Source organism: Macrotis lagotis, chromosome 1 (assembly GCF_037893015.1).
Source record: "Macrotis lagotis isolate mMagLag1 chromosome 1, bilby.v1.9.chrom.fasta, whole genome shotgun sequence".
Classification (NCBI taxonomy): Eukaryota; Metazoa; Chordata; class Mammalia; order Peramelemorphia; family Peramelidae; genus Macrotis; species Macrotis lagotis.
This window is the reverse complement of record NC_133658.1, coordinates 282,241,315-282,262,992: the sequence shown is the minus strand read 5'-3', so window position 1 is coordinate 282,262,992 and position 21,678 is coordinate 282,241,315. Positions and strand designations below refer to the sequence as shown.

The 21,678-nt window shown below is 34.8% G+C and overlaps 1 protein-coding gene across 1 annotated transcript; it reads left to right on the top strand.

The window, feature by feature from the left end:
• Positions 1-195: 195 nt before the first annotated feature.
• INPP5E (inositol polyphosphate-5-phosphatase E) lies at positions 196-20,244 on the top strand. The gene is given in 11 exon segments (XM_074210712.1): positions 196-211; positions 214-1,072; positions 4,933-5,056; positions 6,637-6,734; positions 8,388-8,512; positions 9,525-9,644; positions 12,270-12,377; positions 14,250-14,411; positions 14,547-14,662; positions 18,209-18,345; positions 19,548-20,244. Coding segments are annotated over 11 exon segments (1,989 nt in total). The 5' UTR covers positions 196-204; the 3' UTR covers positions 19,681-20,244.
• Positions 20,245-21,678: the final 1,434 nt, after the last annotated feature.

The following is a 21,678-nucleotide window of genomic DNA, read 5'->3' as shown; positions in this document are numbered from 1 at the left end:
TTCAAGGTTTCCAACCATGCACCAACTGACTGTGACCATATTATACTGTCCCAGACCCCTATGTAAGGTATCTATGTGGTCTTTGACTTTTGTATTTGGGCTTTCTAAACCCAAATGCATATCCAGGATATTCAGAGGAAAAAGTTGTGAATTAACAAGGTGAATTTTCTCAGGAAGATCAAGCTCCCAAGCTTGGTGAGGAGTATGAACACTCTGAGAAGATGCCAACCAAGCCAATGATAATGGATCCCAAGCATTCCGTTTCTCAGCAGCCAGTAGACTGTGTGAGACCACAATCTGACCCAGTGCTCAAAGGAGCAGGGCTGAAGAATGAATTGCCTGAAAGGAATGAGCCTTGTGGGAACACCTCAGACTTTCCTTTCAATAGACTTTTAAAACTTACGACTGATGAAATGAAATTTAACATGAAAGTCAAATCCATCACCCCCAAACCACCCAGAAAACCAAAGCTGGAGAGAACATTTTCCTTAGATGAGAAAGGCTGGAGGAGAAGGCGTTTTAGAACAAGCCAAGAAAGCCTGACAGACACTAATGAGACAGGTTCGTCATCTGGCTCCCTCCAGGAGGTGACTGCACATCCTCCAACTTTGACTGCGTTACCTCATGACAGTAGGCATACTCCTCACAACCTCATCAGCCTACAGAGTACCTCTTTTCCGGATATTCCTGCACCAGGAGACATAGGAAATAGTAAAAAAATCCTTTCCTCCTCAGAAATTATTTCTCCCACAGTGACAAGTAGTTCCTTGGAGCTTCTGCCTGGGGTTACAGCTTCAGGGAACAAATTTAGACTTTCCAAAGTATCACCATCATTACCACTTCCCCCTTTGGAATTGAATGTAGCATCTCAAACCCTAAGGACAATTAACAAAATTGACCCAGATTATGTAAATTATAAGCATCATGCTCAAAGTAAATTGCTCCGGCCTAAAAGTAGCCTGAGTGATGATAGATTACAAAGCAGTTTGGTTTGTGATAACTGTTCTACGATCTCTGTGAAGTCCTCATTCAGTCTTCTTACACCCATTCAATCAAAGGATCTCAGAAGCAGGTAGGTGCTCTCCTCTAAAATTTCATCCCATAGATTTTATATAAATGACAACTGGAGTCCCATGACTGGAGAGGTGGGCCAAAGAAAGATGGAGGAAGTTAGAGTTGTTGCCTTATTTTCTAAGAAAGCATCCAGAGATTTTAGGCCTAATGACAATTTTTTTATCTGCAGTCCAAGGACCCAACCTTGCAAAATTTGGAGAACCTCATCACTAGGTTGACCTTGAGGTAATAATTGTTTTTTGACCCTAGCAACTCTCAGATACCATCTACTAAATTGTAGAAAGGTTTCAGTCTGGGTTAGTAGAGGATTATGCCCATACAGATGAAATCAGTTTCTTGAAGATAACTGCTATTACTTATTCTTCATCTTTATATAGACTATGTGAGCTAACAGCTCTGTTGGGCTTACTTGCAAAATTCTGGGCTGGGTGCAAGTTATCTTTGCATTAAAGAATGCTTTTAAGGGATAATGATTTCCTGTAATATGGCAAGATGTAGCTTTAATATTTAATTAATATTGATGTTTTCTGGCCTGAAAGGATTCAGCATGCTTCCAGTATAGTACTATGGTTCACTGCCAGGTGAAACTAAGCATACATACTAAAGCCCATTTCTCATTTAAAATGAGCATGCCACTTTATAGTGGAGTTATTTTTAAAAATTAGAAGAATTCCTTTGTTGTTTTTAGCAGAAATATTGTTTATATCTTTTCTAAATATTGTATTGATACTTTTGTCTTCATTGCATAGTTACTTCATTCCTCCTAGATTGAACCTCTCAAAACAGTTAAGCAAAATATCTGGAGTAAATTCTTCTTTTCCTCAAGAGAAGACTGGTTGAGAAAATTTTGATTCATTTAAATTTCTATAAACCATTACAAGGCAATTATGATTAAATTGGTTCCTTAATACATTTTATATTTTTGTGAATTAAAAGTGATATAAGTGAGTCAGTGTGAGAGAAGCTGAAGATAGGGTGGTTAATGTTTTCTTTTGCTAGAGGTTCCAGGATATAGGATCATCTCAAAAAATTGTATCTACAAATGTATCTGTTTTTTTTCCTCAGTGAAAAGAATTGGCTAAGTACTAAAATGCTAACAGTGCATATTATGTAATTTGCACTTAGGTAAGTTTCCAGAGGTTTCCTTTTAGTTGCTGTTTGAATCAATCCAGCAAGTATCTTTTATTAAGGGCCTACTGCATGCCAATGCTGGGGATACAAAGACAAAAATAAAAGACCCTGCTCTCAAGAAGCTTACATTTTTATTTAATGAAATGAAATGTTTCTGACTGTTGGTGAGTACTACATTCAATTCTGTTTGTCCTCATTGGAATTTTACCTGCTAAACCAAAGCAGGGAGGAAATACTATATTAATGTGTGAATTAAAAACTGAACATTAGTTTTATTCAATGATTGCATTCCATTCCATTTCCTCTGTCAGTTAAAAGAATCTTATGCGTTTAGGTATTGCATTAGTTTCCTAGTAAATTCCACCACATCTTTACAACTCAGAACTTGTAGGAAACCTTAGGGAAAACTAGTCTAAACATCCCATTTTAGTGTTGTGTAATCTGAAACCTAGTGATCCAGAAAGATTTTACCTAAATTAAATTGCCACAGTAGAATGAGAACTCCATTAGAATGTGAAATCCTTGGGGGCAGACTCCAGGTTTTTGTTTTATTTTTTTCCCCAGTATTTAACACAATTCCTTTTTTTTTATATGACTATATTTGATTTTAATTTCTTCATCTGAAAACTGCCTGATCATATCCTTTGACCATTTATCAATTGGGGAATGACATATAATTTTATAAATTTGATTTAGTTCTCTGTATATTTTAGAAATGAATCCTTTATCAGAAAACACTGCTATGAAAATTGTTTCCCCAGATTTCTGCCTTCTAATCTTGGTTGCATTGGTTTTATTAATACAAAACCTTTTTAATTTAATATAGTCAAAAATCCTCCATTTTGCAGTTTATAATGTTTTCTATTTCTTGTTTGGTCATAAATTTCTCCCCTCTCCATAGATCCAACAGAGGATTTCTTGTTTTCTTAATCGGTCTCTGCTTTATATCTAAATCCTATGCCTACTTTGACTTTATTTTTGGTATAGGCTGTGAGTTGTGTTTCTGTGTTCAGTTTTTATCATACTATTTTTCAGTTTTCTTAGCAGTTTTTGTTGAATAGTGATTTCTTATCCTCGGGGCTAGGGTCTTTGGGTTTGTCAAACAGATTATTATAGTCATTTACTACCAGTTCTGTTGTAACTACTCTAATCCACTGATCCATTACTCTGTGTCTTAACCAGTACTGGGGAGTTTAGATGATTGCTGCTTTATAATAGAGTTTTGGATCTAATATAGCTAGGCTACCTCCCTTTGCATTTTTTTCCATCATTTCCCTTGACATTCTTGACCTTTTGTTGTTCCAGATAAATTTTGTTACTATTTTTTCTAGCTCTGTAAAATAGTTTTTTTGGTAGTTTGTATAGCACTGAATAAGTAATTAATTTGAGTAGAATTGTCATTTTTATTAAATTAACTCGCCTAACCTAAACCTGATGTTTTTCCGATTGTTTAGATCTGACTATTTTTGTGAAAAGTATTTTGTAATTGTGTTCATATAGGTAGATTTCCAAGTATTTTTTGTTGTCTATTTAATTTATTTAATGAAATTTCTCTTTCTATCTCTTGCCTTTGGGAAACAGAAATGCTGATGATTCATTTGGATTTTTCTTATATCCTACTACTTTGCTTGAAGTTGTTAATTGTTTAAGTGGTTTTTTAGTTGATTTTTTAAGGTTATACCTTAAAAGTTTATCATCATATATACCTTAAGTATACTATCATATCATCTGCAAAGAGTGAAAGTTTTCTTTCTCATTGCCAATTCTATAGAATAATTCCTAAAACATAGTAAACACTTAATGACTGTGACTGACTCAAGGTCACACCATGAATTAGTAGCAGAACCAGAAATGGAATATGACTCTCAGGCCAATGTTCTTACCAATATTGATATGACTCAGAGACTATCACCCAAAACATATGCTCAAGGTTGAATTATTGTGAAACTTATTCTGAGCTTTAAAATGAAAGAGAATTGAACAGTTTTTTTTTGTCTTCTATCTTAGACAGCAAAAATGGTCTTTTATCTGTTACCAGACACGGAGTTAGACTTAGAAAGTGCCTTTGGGCAGCAGAAATGTGTGAAGGACATAACCAGGAAGAGGGATGGGAATGAGTTGTAGGAAAATCTCTGCTAAACTATTGTTTTCTGACTGTTTGAAAAACAATTCAGGAAACAAGTTGTGTGTGTGTGTGTGTGTGTGTCTGTGTGTGTGTGTGTGTGTGTGTGTGTGTGTGTGGAGAGAGAGAGAGGGCCTTATTTTGAAAAATGTTGAAGGTGAGTTGATTTTTTGAAAGTCAAATCTTATTTTAAATTTACAAAAGGAATGAAATCTTCAAAGGAAAATTGGGATGAGTTATTTGGAAAAGTGAAGAATTTTATAATGTATAAAAAAAATCATCCTCTAATATATATATAGTGTTAAATTTAGAACTTTGAATATCAGATTTTCATGAAGTCAGTCACTCAATCACTCCCTTATTTTGTAGTTGTTTCTGTTAACAAATTTGGTTAAAAAAACCTGATGTCTTAAAAGGAAGTTTTGTGATCCTTTTTAGAAGAAATTATACTATTCAGCATTGATCTTAGCTAAGAATTTGGTTACATCTCTCTAAGAGAGTATATACTTGGATGTTTTTGCTGTATTTCTCCTCTGAAGATCTGTACCATTTCTGGAATTTACTCCTAATTATTTTGAACCTAGCCTATTTCATTCTTTTTATAGGAGCTACATGGAAGGAAGCCTTTTAGGTAGCGGTGCCTTATTGGGAGGAGATGAACTAAATAGATACTTTCCAGATCGGAACTTGGGACTCTTTGTGGCCACATGGAACATGCAGGGCCAAAAGGTTGGATTAATTGAATTTGATCTTAAAGGGATTTTACTGCTTGTAGAAGTGATAGGGGAGAATCAGAACAGAAGGAAAATTCATATATAGTGAAATCTTTTGTTGGGTAGAATTACAAATGTGACTGACAACCGGAAATTTGTTAATTCTCTTCTGTGACCTGCTACTTGATTAATCTACCAGAGGAAAACAATATGATTGTCTTTTTAACTAGTTATCTCACATGGGAAAAAAAAAACAGTGTACTAACTGCCTGGTCACTTACTTAGATAGGGTGCTGCAAAAATTGATAATTTAGTGTTAATAAATAACAAAAGTCTTGGCTTGTGTGAAATAGAACAAAGAAAGTACTATTTTCCCTATCATATCCATTCATAACAGATTAATGGAATAGATCAATGATGGAAAATTTGCCACTGCTCCAGATTTAATCCAACTGGAAAAATATTTAATTCTGAGATTTCATTATGAGACTTGGTAAAACCACTTATCATCTTGATCAATTTCCCACCAGGAATAAAACATTTTCAGAATGCAGGAGAAAGTTTGTTATTTTTGTACATGAAATGTGTATTTTAGAAGTTGTGTTTCATGTTTCCTTCTGAAATTAATAATCTGAATCAAGTCATTGGTCTCCTTTGTTAAAACAGGATCTAGTGTAATAGTACTTAAAGTCAGAATGTTTTATGCCTTAAAAATGAAAGGTCTGATTGTTCTTACTAAAAATAGATCTACTAGCTGGCTATGACCACGAGGTTTAAGGATTGCCCTTATTGTTCAAACTCTTAATTCAAGTTCTATAGTAAATGTTAATATAAAAAAGTTGAAAAGAACAATTTTGAGAGAACAGCAATTATGGTGTTAATATTTGCCAGTTCCATCTTTGTAGTGGACCCATTTTCTCTAAAGGCTTAGTTTTCAGTTACCCTGAAAATTTGTGGAATGCATTACCTGTGTTTGAAAACATAAAATATAGAATGTCAGAGTATAAAGAGACCTTGAAGATTAGTCCAGATCCCTCCCTCATTTCACAGATGAGGGAACTCTTCTGAGGCCTGGAACTAGAAATTTGCTTGATTAGATATAATTGTATTTTTAAACTGAAAAAATTTTGTTACTTTGTAAGCTTTCCCAAGTGTTTGCTCTTTGACCTTAAGCTAGTCATTTATCTTCTTGGGGTCACCTTTGGTTAAAAGATAAATATGATAGGCAGCTCGGTGGCACAGTGAGTAGAACGCTGGCCCTGAAGCCAAGGGGACCCAAGTTCAAATGGGGCTCAGACACTTAATATTTACCAGCAGTGTGACCTTGGGCAAGTCACTTTAACCTCATTAAATTGCAAAAACCAAAAAAAAAAAGATAATCTGGGACCCACATCCCAATAAAAAAAAAATGGGATGTTTATGATCCTCTAATGAAAGGGTAAATTGTGGTTTATATACTTTATATACTTATACTTATATACTTCTTTATATACTTACATACTTTTTCTGCATTTTTGATTGTCCTTTTATAAGTCTTTATGTTGCTGCTTGTCATTTTATCCTTTGGTCTAACAAGCTTGTTCAACTTTTATTCAGGAACTTCCAAATAACCTGGATGACTTGTTATTACCCTCTGAAACTGACTATGTCCAGGACATGTACGTTTTAGGAGTACAGGAAGGCTGTTCAGACAGGTACAATAGCCAATGTAAATAAGAACAATTTACTTGTTAGCTTTATTTCATGTGCCCCTCTCTCTCAACATTTTTTCTTCTCTTTTCCAATTCTCACTATAATTTGTATTTGCCAGACTAAAAGCCAGAAAATTGCTAGTTACAAACAAGCTAGAAGATCTGTTTAAGCTCAACTTTTCTGTTGAAACTAAATGCTATCTGAGATAGTGGATAAATGCCACTCACAGAACAAGAATTTAGGAGGGTATCTGCTATGTGAAAGGCTCTGTGTTAGATGCTGGGCATACCCAGTCTTCTTATCTTTTCTTTAATGACCAAACTGTGATATTAAAAGCAAAATATTCTACTTCCTTTCCCCTTCTTTTTTCTTATGGAAGTGATTGTTATAAAATTTTAAAAAAATTATTAAGGGGGGGGCGCTAGGTGGCGTAGTGGATAAAGCACCAGCCTTGGACTCAGGAGTACCTGGGTTCAAATCCGGTCTCAGACACTTGATAATTACCTAGCTGTGTGGCCTTGGGCAAGCCACTTAACCTCATTGCCTTGAAAAATCTAAAAAAAAAAAAAAATAATGACTAAAGGAAAAACATTGGGTATTCAGTTAGAAGCCTAGTCTAGGGGAGGCTAAGTAGCACAGTAGATAGAGCACTGGCCCTGGTGTTAGGAGTACCTGAGTTCAAATCCAGACTCAGACACTTAATAATTACCTAGCTGTGTGGCCTTGGGTAAGCCACTTAACCCCATTTGCCTTGGGAAAAAAACCCTAAAAAAAGAAAGAAGCCTAGCCTGTCATTTCTTAACTTTTGACTTTGATTTCTGAATTTTATTCTTGATTTTCCTGTGTAATTTTCAGATACTTGTTCCATGATTCTGGGTTAAAGTTTCATATTATATAGATAAAAACTTTATTATGGGTGTATTAGATTTTGATGCATTCATTTTAAGATCCACAAGGAAATCTAATCTGGTTTGGGTACACTATTAGAATTTTATTGTTTTTCCCAAATTGTTGACATTTTTGCCAGGTTGCCAAGTCATCAACAAAAGGCTTAGAAATTTAATAATCTCTGAACACAGAAAGTCCTAGAACAGAGATGCCTCTTTTTTTTAGTTATGGTTCATACTTTTCATAGAAGCTTAATCCTTTTCCTTTTATTTTTTTTATTTTTATTATTGTTTGGTTTTTTTTAGGGGCTTTTTGGCAAGGGAATGGGGTTAAGTGGCTTGCCCAAGGCCACACATCTAGGTAATTATCGAGTGTCTGAGGCCGGATTTGAACTCAGGTACTCCTGACTCCAGGGCTGGTGCTCTATCCACTGTGCCACCTAGCCGCCCCTCCTTTTCCTTTTATAATAAAAAGCTTCTTTTTAACTTTTTCATGAGACTGAAAATGACAAGTAAATTCATCGCCAGAATTTTATTGTCAGTGTTTCCTTTTGATTAAAAATAGTTTAGATTTGTTGTTGTGGTTGTAGGTTTCCATCCCACAATGACTTAATGAAGAAAACTCAGTAGTTTGATTCTTAACATTGTCAATATTTTGCCAGTTTGCTCTTCTATTATGAAGACAGAATAGAAAGTCTCTTATTTAGTTGTATTTTTTATGTCATTTTGGAACTGAAGTGTAGATTTGTTGTTTTTACTTTCTTACAGGCGGGAATGGGAGATCCGGCTACAGGAAACATTGGGACCTCACTATGTAATGTTGTATTCAGCTGCCCATGGAGTCCTATACATGTCAGTTTTTATAAGAAGGGACCTCATCTGGTTCTGTTCAGGTATGAAATAAGTAGTGAAAGAAAATTGGAATTAAAGGAGGATAGTATTAATACTACCTGTCGATGGAATTTAAGATTCTGGGGGCAGCTAGGTGGATAGAGCACCGGCCCTAGAGTCAGGAGGACCTGAGTTGAAATCCGGCCTCAGACACTCAATAATTCCTAGCTGTGAGGCCTTGGGCAAGCCACTTAACCCCATTGCCTTGCAAAAACCTAAAAAAAACCCCCAAACATTAAAGAACAGCATTTATATGCATGTTCTTATAACAGTAAATTTGTTTATAATGAATTGCTTAAAGAAATGCAGTACTGTAATAGAATTAGTTTCTTTTAGGCTCTAGAAGACTTTGTATTTTAAAAAAACAAGGTTCATTAAAAAAGTCAATCCTTATTCCAGATTTTTACCCTAGGCAACTACTATTAGAGACTCAATACTTGACTGAATGTTGATTACTCAATAACTTCTTACTTCCTTAGTCTTCAGATCTGGAGCTACTTCAGCCATTTGGAAACATAACTGTGGAATGTAAAGCAAAAAAGATCCCTGAGCTGCCAAAATGACAGAGGTTGAAGTCAATATACTTTATTCTTTAAAAGAGTTCCTAGAGACCTTTTTACTCAGTTTATTTATTGAAACCACTAAGTTTGTTTCACTTGTCTTGCTCAGTGTTCTCCTTGTCTAACTAAAAATAGCATGGATACAACAAATTAGAAGGTGGAGAGGTAGAGCTCATAGAAGTAGAAATCCCAGTAACTGATATCTTGCCAGTGAGGGTAAAGGCAGGAGAATTCTAAAAAAGTAAACACAGTGATCAGAATATAGCTGTCTAGAGTGATTTAGTGTTGGGGTAAGATAACCCCTTCTTGCCTGCTGGAAAGAATGAGTAAACCTTTTTTGGTAAACTTGTTAGACATGCTGCCTTGGGAAAGATTGAAAAAGCAACAATATTATAAACTAAAGAGTGTAAATAGGAAAGTAATTTTGTTCTTTTTCTCTCCTTCCCACATACAGAGGTAGAGTATTCAACAGTAACAACTCGAATTGTGTCTCAGATAAAAACCAAAGGGTCATTGGGAGTCAGCTTTACCTTTTTTGGCACCTCCTTTCTCTTTATCACGTCTCACTTCACTTGTAAGTCGAATTGTTCTGTTTTAAAAACAACTTATTGCTTTCATCTCTGTACTTGAATAATTTATGTACAGTACCATTTAGTTACTCATGTTTGACATTCATAAAACTATTGAATGTTTTTATATTAATGGATTCCTCAATTGTTAAATGAAGAGTCCACCTCATCTCAGCACTTTAGAATCCTGCACTCCTTCAAGGAGTAGTTTAGGCAACATCTTCAATACATTACATTAGTCTGATGATCTCCTGACTCTGGATAGATATGCTAGCCATTTGTTCTAATACATACAATCTCTTTTTTTTTTAGATTTTTGCAAGGCAATGGGGTTAAGTGGCTTGCTCACGGACACACAGCTAGATAATTATTAAATGTCTGAGCCCGGATTTGAACTCCGGTACTCTTGACTCCAGGGCCAGTGAGCTATCCAATGCATCACCTAGCCACCCCAATACATATTGTCTTGGTGGACTTTTTGAGGATTGGACATTTTTGTTTTTGTATCCCCAGATCTTGGCATTATGCCTCAGATATTGTAGAAACTTCAAAAAATATTTAAGTTGAACTAAATTTAATAAATGCAGCTTATGTAGGTGGCGTAGCGGATAAAGCACCAGCCTTGGAGTCAGGAGTACCTGGGTTCAAATCCGGTCTCAGGCACTTAATAATTACCTAGCTGTGTGGCCTTGGGCAAGCCACTTAACCCCATTTGCCTTGCAAAAAACCTAAAAAAAATAAATAAAAAATAAATGCAGCTTATGAATTCAGAAAAACCTAACTTTGTAAAAACTGTGTAAAAACACATAACTAATTTATGCAATATACTTTAATTGTTCCAAAAATCATATTTCAGATATATCCTTTTTTTGAAATGTGAGGAAGAGAACTAAGACTTTCCTACTCTCACTGCCAAAAATATATAATGCCTAGAGGATCCCATGGTAGGAAAAGTCAGAAAAAGGCCTTGATTTTCTTATTCAAACAAGTTCTGGACATTTTTTTTTTTATAGTAAAGAAAAATGAACTTAAAAGTGAATGTGAATTACTATGTCACAATGATTTCATCTTCAGCATTAGATCTAATATAGTTAAATTTCCAAAGTTCTATAATTTAATAATAGCTTGCATTTATATATACTTTACAAATATTTTCTTAGTTTATCCTTACAACAACTCTGTGAGGTAGATTCTGTTACTAACTTCATTTACACAAGAAGAAACTGAAACAGGATGTGATTTATCCAGGGTCACACATAGTAAGTATCTAAGGTAAGATTTGAACTCAGATCTTCCTGACCTTAGATCTGGCATTCTATCTATTGTGGAACTTAACTTTTTAGAACAAATATTACCATTCTTTCCTCCTGCTAAACCACCCCCTCCAAAAAAAAACAAACAAACAAATTAACCGTTGGGCAGACCTTGGCAATTCAATTTAAGCCATCAGATATCTTCAGATTTGGGAAACTAGTTCTTGAGGGAACCACAGTAATAATGACCAAATTTTCTGCATGATTATCTATTACCCATCATAGCATTGCATGGGTTTTTGTTGAAACTTTATTTTTTTTGTTTTCCAATTATATATAATAATAGTTTCTACCTACCATTTTTTGTAAGCTTTTGAATTTTACAATTTTTCCCCACCTTCACTTGAAACTTTTCTTGCACCACCAATTTTTTTTAACCCTCAAAAAAAAGCTAAATAGCCATTTTGACTTCTTGAGACCTTAGAGAAATTGTGCTATTTTCCAAAAGGTTAAATAATTGGGACATGTAAACCATCATAGTTCAACTCTTCAGAATCCTCTTTTTAAGCTCTTTCCCATTCTCCTGAAAAATCACTCCATGAATACTTGCATGGGGCGTTGGTGGGTGGGTGGGGGTTAGTTTTGGTGTCCTATAATCTTAATGAAGACAATTTTCTTTATATAGTTAAATGGCACAAGACAGTGATAACAGAAAAAACACCAATGTGTGAGAGTCACATGACTTGAATTACATTCTCAGCTCTGCCACTTATGATCTTAGATAAATCGCTTGCCCTTTTGGCCTCAGTTTCTCCTTATGTAAAATGGGGGGGGCTAGGTGGCATAGTGGATAAAGCACTGGCCCTGGAGTCAGGAGTACCTGGGTTCAAATCCAGTCTCAGACACTTAGTAATTACCTAGCTGTGTGGCCTTGGGCAAGCCACTCAACCCCGTTTGCCTTACAAAAACCTAAAAATAAAATAAAAAGTAAAATGAGGGGTTTAGGCTCTTCATAATTGATGCCTTGTAATTTCTGACAGATCTGAAATTCTGTCATAAAATTTATGACTATTGTTTCAAGGTTTCTGCATACTAACAAAACAAAAATCAAAGACTAGACCCCAAATTTTGAGATACCTGGTAATTTAAACTCAGTTGTCAAGTCAGCATAATGGGAATTAATTTTGGGGGTGGAAATAGGGGATACATTCTAGTTTAAATCCCCAAACTTTGTATGTTTTGCTAGCTTAGATCAAATTTTGAAAATAGAATCATTGTGACCCAGAAGTTTTTGTCTTTAAGTGCATTATACTTTAAATGCCCAAAGAGTATCTAGACTTTATGCATCATACATCTTCTTTAATTCTTTTTTTGTAGCTGGTGATGGGAAGGTATCTGATCGACTATTAGACTACAGTAAAACTATCCAAACACTTACACTTCCTAAGAATGTCCCAGATACAAACCCATATCGATCTAGTTCCTGTGAGTATTCAAATATAAATGCATATTTTTTTGTTTTTGTTTTCTGCAAGGCAATGGGGTTAAGTGATTTGCTTAAGGTCACATAGCTAGGTAATTATTAAGTGTCTGAATTCGGTTTTGAACTCAGGTCCTTCTGATTCTAGGGCTGGTACTCTATCCATTGTGCCTCCTAGCTGCCCCTAAATGCACATTTTTAAAAAATTCTAACATAGGACTTTTTTCTCTGTTTAATTTTTATGAATTACTTAGCAACTTAAGCAGAAAGCATATCTTCTGTTGTGCCTTAGGAAGTTGTATAATAGAAAAATTAACCTTTTTTTTTCATTAAAATGCAGTGCAGTAAGCACTCACTAAGCTTTTGTTGTGTTCCGAGCCCTTTGCAGGGCAATAGAAATGAATCAAAATTTAAATGAATCATTAAATGAGCCCATATAATCTACTATGGGCACAAGGGGTAATAGAGATAGGAATATTAATATAGGTATATAAAAGTGCAAAACAAGGAAGGGCACTTGGGGAAATAATTTCAAGATCAACAAGTGTAGAAATGAAAAAAACCTGTTGAAATAATTTGTAGCAAACTCGTCTCATTCATATATATATATATATATATTGATATTCTAAAAAAACAATAGTTTAGCCTATTAACCTTCTTATCACAAACTATGAGAGGGCATAATTTTAAATCTTAGCCCCAAGTGTCTGCAAGGTCCATACTCATTGTTAATATTATACCATTTGGCAGAAGAAAAATTGAGATACAGAAATAGTAACTTATTCAGGCTAATCAGGAAGCCTTTTTTAGTATCTTAATTTGGTTATAATCCCGTAACTTGTCATTGGATGTACTGTGATTATTTTAAGTGAAAGAAAAAACCGGTGGAGATTAAAAAATTTCAATGTTTTATATAAATGTTAAAATATAAGTTATTTTGTTAAAATGACATTGAAGATCAGTAGAACCAACTAAACTTGGTTAGGAACTGTTTGATTTTAAGTTCTTTTCAACATGTATTACAGTCCTCCAATCATTCTTTCAGAAGTTCTCATGAGGATCTTTGCCTATTCACTTCCATTCACTTTTCCTCTTATTTGATTGTAATTAGAATATAATCTGTTCTTTTGGTTCTTTTTTTCTCTTTTGTATAATCTTTGGATTAGGAAAATCTTAGAACAGTTGCTCTTTTAAAAAGATCTGTTCCCATTAATGAATTTATTCGGTCAGATCTTATAATAAATTTTGTAACTTTTAATACATACTATCAAATTGTTCTCCAAAAAGATTCTACAGATTTAAAATACCTCTGGGAATGAATGATTAAGCTTGTTCCTTCAGATCCCTGCCAGAATTTAGATCCCTGCCAGAATTTATTTTTGTTGCTTCTAATTATTTTTGCCAATTTAAAGAGTGTGAGGTATATCTCAATTTTAATTTGCATTTTTTGAATGTTTGTTAAAAATATTTTACTTAATTATTAGAAACTTAAGTTCTATTTTGAAACTTCTTCATAACCCTTGTTTTTTTTGTATTAGTGTGGATTTTTCTGTGCATTTAAATTACAGGGGTACTCTACAAAATAGTATGCCATTGCATAGCTAAGCAAACATTCACTCTTACCACTTTGCCACAGATCTAGACAAGATTCCCTGTCAGTTCCACAACTGGTTTTCCTTTTCTCTAGATAGCTAGTCCTTAGAATTTAATGAATAACTGTTGAAAGTCTTGTTTGGCCAATCGAGGCTTTATGTATAGTAAGTATCTTTGCTAGTTTGTTTTTAATTCATGACTAAAAGTCAGGATCTGAAACTTTTCGGTGTTAAGATGCTCAACTAGGAATATGACATTAATGAACATTCTAACATTTGCTTCAGTGGATGTCACAAGTCGATTTGATGAAGTGTTCTGGTTCGGAGACTTTAACTTTCGACTGAATGGTGGACGGATGGCAGTAGAGTCAATCCTGAAACAGAATCTGGAGATGAACATGTCAGAGCTACTTGAGCATGATCAGCTTATTAAAGAAATGAAGAAAGGCAAGTGGTATTGTTATTTTTTCTATTTTTAAACTTTGGAAGAGTAAGTTATTTTGGCCTGAAGGGCTTAATGAATACAAAGGCAGAACCTTGGAATAGTCTTTACCATCCTTGCCTTGGCTTTCTTCCTAACAGGATCCATCTTCAAGGGGTTCAGGGAAGCAGACATTCACTTTTTCCCTTCATACAAATTTGATGTTGGAAAGGACAGCTATGATAGCACTTCCAAGCAGAGGACGCCTTCTTATACAGTAAGAGGTCTTCATTCCTTACCCTTCCTACTAGGGAGGTAGTATCTTTTTTTTCAGTGTTGTACTGTAGATTTCTATTCCTGGAGCTCATAGTGTTTCCATTGTACATGGCTATCCTATATGTGCATTTTCATTGATTTAGTTTTCCTTCTGAGTATGACACATTGGATAGCACTTCTCATGGCTATCTGCCAAAACAAATACTTATTATTTGAAGAAACCCGGACCTTACTTAGCCTATTTAATTCCAAAATTGATATCCAGCTGGAAAATCTATACACATGGATGAACTCTTGGCTGTCACAATGATTCTAAGAATAAAAACACCATTATGTAGAAACCACCTAGAATTTTAGCCAATGGTATTTTTTTCTTGGTGCCATAGAATCAGATTGATTTCATTAGACTAATGTTATTATCAAAGATATTTCATAATTCAAAAATCAGTTTCCTTTGCATAAGAAAACTAATGTCTAAATATATGAAATGTCTGTTAGGTACAAGTTGACTTAACTTTCCCTGCTCCCTCAGCTTTAGGACCTTTCCTTTCTGTACTATAAATTGCTGTACTATATTTTCTTTCTGTACTTAAAATGGTCATTTCATGAGTGGACAAAAATTAAGCAACCATTGGCTATATTATATAACTGTTAAAGTTTAACTAGTGGAACACATAGATCTATGCATGTAGCTATCCTGCTTGTCAGTGATACATTGAATAGAATCAGCAATGAATATTAGTAAAGAAATGGATTTTTTTTATTCAAAGGTAGATTTAAGACAGAGCCACAGTCCTAATCTTTGAATACAACTCCTTTCTCCTAAAGTTTCAATGGAATGTTTTTTCAAATGAAATAAATTCCACAGAGTGAAGTCCTGAAATGGTTTGAGATGAGCAATATTTGTTTTACACAGTAGAACATTAAAAGTGAAAGGGGAGCAGGGCAGCTAGGTGGGTAGTGGATAAAGCACCGGCCCTGGAGTCAGGAGTACCTGGGTTCAAATTGGGTCTCAGACACTTAATAATTACCTAGCTATGTGGCCTTGGGCAAGCCCCTTAACTCCCTTTGCCTTGCAAAAACCTAAAAAAAAAAAAAAAAAAAAAAAAGTGAAAGGGGAGCAACAAAATTAGAAAAGAGCCTGATCAGTCCCTTTCTTTCACTGCCATGGTTGAAGGGAAATTCTTGTTTTTGTTTTGTTTTGTTTTTTGTTTGTTTGGGGTTTTTTTTAGGTTTTTTTGCAAGGCAAATGGGGTTTAAGTGGCTTGCCCAAGGCCTCACAACTAGGTAATTATTAAAAATTATTAAGTGCTTGAGACTAGATTTGAACTCAGGTACTTCTGACTCCAGGGCTGGTGCTCTATCCACTGCACCACCAAGCTGCCCCTTGGGGGGAAATTCTTTATTTTTAGGGTTTTGCAAGGCAGATGGGGTTTAAGTGGCTTGCCCAAGGCCTCACAACTAGGTAATTATTAAAAATTATTAAGTGCTTGAGACTAGATTTGAACTCAGGTACTTCTGACTCCAGGGCTGGTGCTCTATCCACTGCACCACCAAGCTGCCCCTTGGGGGGAAATTCTTTATTTTTAGGTTTTTGCAAGGCAGATGGGGTTCCGTGGCTTGCCCAAGGCCACACAGCTAGGTAATTATTAAGTGTCTGAGACTGGATATGAACTCAGGTACTCCTGACTCCAAGGCTGGTGCTTTATCCACTATGCTACCTAGCCGCCCCCCGGGGGGAAATTCTTAGCCAAATAAGTAACAAAAAGTGAACACAAAAGATAAAATAGATAATTTCAATAAGATCAAATTGGACACTTTTGCAAAAACAAAATCTACTTAATTAGGATTAAAAAAGGGAAGTGATTGATTGGGCAAAAATATTTACAGTAATTATCTCAAATGAAGGTATGTTTATAGGGAAATCACCCAAAATTTATTTTCAGATCCAAATAATTTCCTTTGTATAAGTAGTGAAAGGGTATAAATGACATTTGGAAGAATTATTAAAATATTAATAATCTTAGCAAAGATTGCTCCCAAATCATTGATACTTCAAATCAGACTAACTCTGAAGTTTCACTTCAAACTCAGCAAACTGGCAAAAATGATAAAAGGTGAAAATAGTCAATGCTGGAGAAGTTGTAGAAAGATAGGTACATTGGGGTGGCTAGGTGGCACAGTGGATAGAACACCGGCCCTGGAGTCAGTAGTACCTGAGTTCAAATCCGGCCTCAGACACTTAATAATTACCTAGCCGTGTGGCCTTGGGTAAGCCTCTTAACCCCATTTGCCTTGTAAAAAAAAAAAAAAGAAAGAAAGATAGGTACATTGATGCACTGTTAGTGAAACTCCAAAGTGGTCCATTCATTCTGGAAAACAATTTGGAATATACTAAGAAAGTAACTAAAATGTCCATGATTTTTCAATGAAAGATCCCAATGCTAGATATATATCTTAAGGAGATTAAACAAAAAGAAAGTTCACATATATATTACAATATTACTTTTAATACTTTTTACAGTATCAACAAGCTAACAACTAGGTACATATCCATTGATTGAAGAATTGCTAAACAAGTTAAAATCTATGAATGTAATGGAATATTGCTGTAGTGTAAGAGAAGATGAATATAGAGAAGAACAGAAAGACTTTTATGAACTTATATGAAATGAAAGAAAAAAAAAAGACAGGAAACCAGTGTACACAGTGACCATAACAATATAAAGAAGAAAAAAAAATAACAAAAACTGAAAGCTGGGATGGCTTAGGTGTCGCAGTGGATAAAGCACCAGCCCTGGAGTCAGGAGTACCTGGGTTCAAATCCGGTGTCAGACACTTAATAATTACCTAGCTGTGTGGCCTTGGGCAAGCCACTTAACCCCATTTGCCTTGCTAAAAAACACCTAAAAAAACCCTGAAAGCTGTGAAATTATAATAATCTAACTGGGTCCCAAAGAAAAGGTAGGAGAATACACCTCCATCCTTTCTTTGTACAGATGGGAACACTATAAGTATGGCACATTGCAGATGTTGTCAGACTTGGTTGATATGCTGAACTTCTTATTTTCTTCTTTTTCTCATTTATCAAATGATAGCTGTCAAGAGAGGTGAGGAAGAATGATGTATTTAGGGAATATAGGTGAAGTACAAATAAAATCTTTTTTTAAAAAAATTTTATTTAAGGCAATAGGGTTAAGTGACTTGCCCAAGGTCACACAGTCCGGCAGTTATTAAGGGTCTGAGGTCAGATTTGACCAAACAAAATTTATCTTAAAATTTTTTTTAAAAGAAATGAAAGGTGGGGGCAGCTAGGTGGTGCAGTGGACAGAGTCAGGCCCTGGAGTCAGGAGGCCCTGAGTTCAAATCCAACCTCAGACACTGTGACCTTGGGAAAGTCACTTAACCCCATTGCCTTGCCAAAAAAAGCAAACAAACAAAAAACAAGGAAAAAATATATATAAAAAAAGAAACGAAAGGTGAGCAGTCCATGAGTTTCTATGGTATTCCTTAGTTTCTCTACCTTTCTTTTAATTTCTCCCTATAGGACCGAGTTGTCTATAAAAGCCGTCAAAAAGATGACATCTACGCAGTCAAGTATTCTTCCTGTCCAGTAATCAAGACTTCTGATCACCGTCCAGTATATGGTCTGTTCCGAGTAAAAGTGAAACCTGGGAGAGACAAGTCAGTGTCCTATATATGCATTTCTTTTTTTACCAGGGGTCACATCATCTGATCTTGGGGTCAGGCCTTCCAGAGAATTGATTTTTCTCAGTTCCTTAGGGGTTGGTGTTTGAATTTGGAATTTGACTTGATTTAAGTTCAGTCTCATTGTCACATTTTAGAAATGTGTAAATCAGAGATACCACTATCATGAGCTAATAATTAGCCCGAGTTGAAGTCACTATTTTATGTTGATTTATTTGAATTGTGTATGTGTAATACCCTGCAAAAAGTGCAGATCTTTTTTTGTTCCACTCAAAAATCTTGTTTTTTTTTTAAAAATTTAAGTTGCATTTTGAATCTCATGGATTATAATTTTATGAGGATATATACTGTGTGTGTGTGTGTGTGTGTGTGTGTGTGTGTGTGTGTGAGAGAGAGAGAGAGAGAGAGAGAGAGAGAGAGAGATTCTTTTATCTCAGGAAAGTAAGAGGTCAACTCAAAATTATCTCTAATATAACTCATTGCAAATGGACAGTTTAAAGCTTGTTTTCATATTTTTTCCTCTTAAAACCAAGTCTACTACTTTGAACACAGTATACACTTACATTTGGTTAATCAGGCTTACCTTGAACATTGGAAAGCTAAGATAGCTAGGACCAGAAAGAAAAGTTATTGATGTATTTTGTAAGAAAAATGGTCTCCCAAATTGGGGCCCCTTTGATACATTTGATCAACCCATTCTCTTTTGCACTCATTGCAGGGCAGTTAGGTGGCACAGTGGACAGAGCACTGGTCCTGGAGTCAGGAGGATCTGAGTTCAAATCCAGTCTTAGACTAGCTGTGTGACCCTGAACAGTTCACTTAACCCTGATTGCCTCACATCCAGGGCCATTTCCACTCACTCTGATTCATTTCTGGCCACTGGATCCACCAGAGGAGAAAGTGAGGCTGTGACTCAGCATAGCCCCCCTCACTCAAATACAATTCATGGGGAACATGTATGTACTAAATAAGCAAATATACATACCCAGTTGGAAGTGTTTGGAGACCACTGCCACTTGTATTCAACCACAGAGCCCTTTATAAAGTCACCAGAAAATGTATGCATGTGCCAAAGGGAAAGAAATCTCATTTTATTTTAGCTCTTACACAATCTAAATTATATTCAGGTTCTGAAATTAAGAAGCCAGATCTATATCACAGGTTTTTTTTGTTTTCAGCATTCCTCTAGCTGCTGGCAAATTTGATCGAGACCTCTATTTATTAGGAATTAAAAGAAGAATTTCAAGAGAACTTCAGAAATCACAATCACTTAAAGATCAAAAATCCAGTATGATTTGTACAGTTTCCTGAGAAGACTGGCCTTGCAAGAACCTGACAAACCAACAGCAACAGTAAGGGAAGATCACCCCAGCAGGCCAAATGAACACTTCAGTTTGGGTATGAAGAGCACTCACTGTAAAAGACCAAAATCATTTTGTTTATAATCACCTATTTCATGACCCCATGAAGACTATCATAAAAGTTGTTCTGTCCTCTGTATTATAAAAACTGTAACACACTGGCTGGGAAAACTCAGTAATGGTATGGTACCTAATTTATCAGTGTCCTAGGAAGGACAGATATCCTCAGAACAATTTGCATATCTTGTAAATAAATAAATCACTCCTCTATTTGTAATATTTCCATTATGAGTAAGGCAAATTATCCTTATTGACATTTCAGGTAATTCTATCCCTTTTCAGGGTCCCAAACATTGTGTTTGGATATTAATAGTATATTAATACAATCATTGGCACTGAGCTTTGGCAAGCATCTGAATTACAATAGCTTATATGATCTAAGGCAGTACTTTATTTCCTCAATATTTTCTGCCAAAGAACTCTTTAATACCTGACTAAATTTTACTCTTAAAAGAGTAAAGATATATATATATATATATATATATATATATATATATATATATATATATACTCTTAAAAGAGTGTATTTTAAAAAATATAGATATTTGGCCATAGGCCCATAATTAGTGCATCTTAACTTTCATAGATAAATCTATGTTCTTTATTTAGCTCCAAAGTCATATCCAACAATGCATGTGTACACAACACTAATATACATATGCATATATCCTTTCTTGTACACATCATTCCCCTACTTACTATTGAATACAATGCTATAGGATAGCAAGCCATTTGCTTCATGGCTCACTTCTTCCTTACCCAGGGCCTTAGATCATGGGAGTAGAGCAGGTAGTTTGTTGGTTGTGCTTGGAGAAAGTTTAAAAGCTAACCTTGTGACTTAGGATCACATGGGATTGGCCAAGAGTCATTATTAGGAGGACAAGAAGCTATGCCGAACAATCTGGTTTCTCTTATCAAATCCAGGGGATGACTGAAAACCAACTTGACTCCAGGGAGGAAGACTGATACAATACCTGCAATGTCATCACTGAACTTTATTCATCCTTACGAATTTTATCAGCTTACAGACTCCATTTTATTGAACTACTTCAAGATTTTGAGGAAACATGGGAACCTTGTAGAAAGGATATGCTTGCCAGATGATCCTGTCTGCTCTGTTCAGGCCATTTGCTTTTTTTTTTTTTAAATCAGTCACAGAATAGCATCAATTAAAATCTTTCATTTACTTGCCTAATGGTTTGAATATTTGGAATGTTATTTTGCACTAAATCTGGAGAAATAACTACAGAGTTTTAAGAGACCTCATAACTCATTGTTTTTTTTGTCTCATCCAAAAAAAATTATGCCTTGAATATGTAGCAATCAAGGTATATTCAATCTAGTTTCTAAATATTTATTTTTCTTATATTTTAAAATAAATGCACATATTAAAATTTATAAAGTGAACCTAGGTCTGTTTTGTAGATGTGTTTCCTTAGTGATTTTAGAGTTCTAACAGAAAAAAACTATAGACATATATATGTAACATTCAGAGATGAAAAGGTAAGATTTAAAAAACAAATGACCAGGATATCTCTGAATTTCAATTATGTGATTTCTATTTTGTAATCTTTAAGTAAAATTTACTGTAAATACATCAGAAAATAGAGCATATATTTAAATGAAGTTCCCAATTTCTGTCATAGGAATACACTACAAAATTTGAATCCAGATATAAACTTGTGTTTGAGTCAACAAATGTTTCTTTCATTCAAAATTATGCATTTTAGATATTTTTAGAAATGTTATTTTATCTTATTGATACGATTGTATTAGGAAATTTCAAGGAGCTATTCAGTTTGTTTTATTTTCCTGTATAAAATATTGCTTAACTAAGTGGACCATACATTTCATTTAAAAATCATTATGATGTTGATTTTTATTGTAA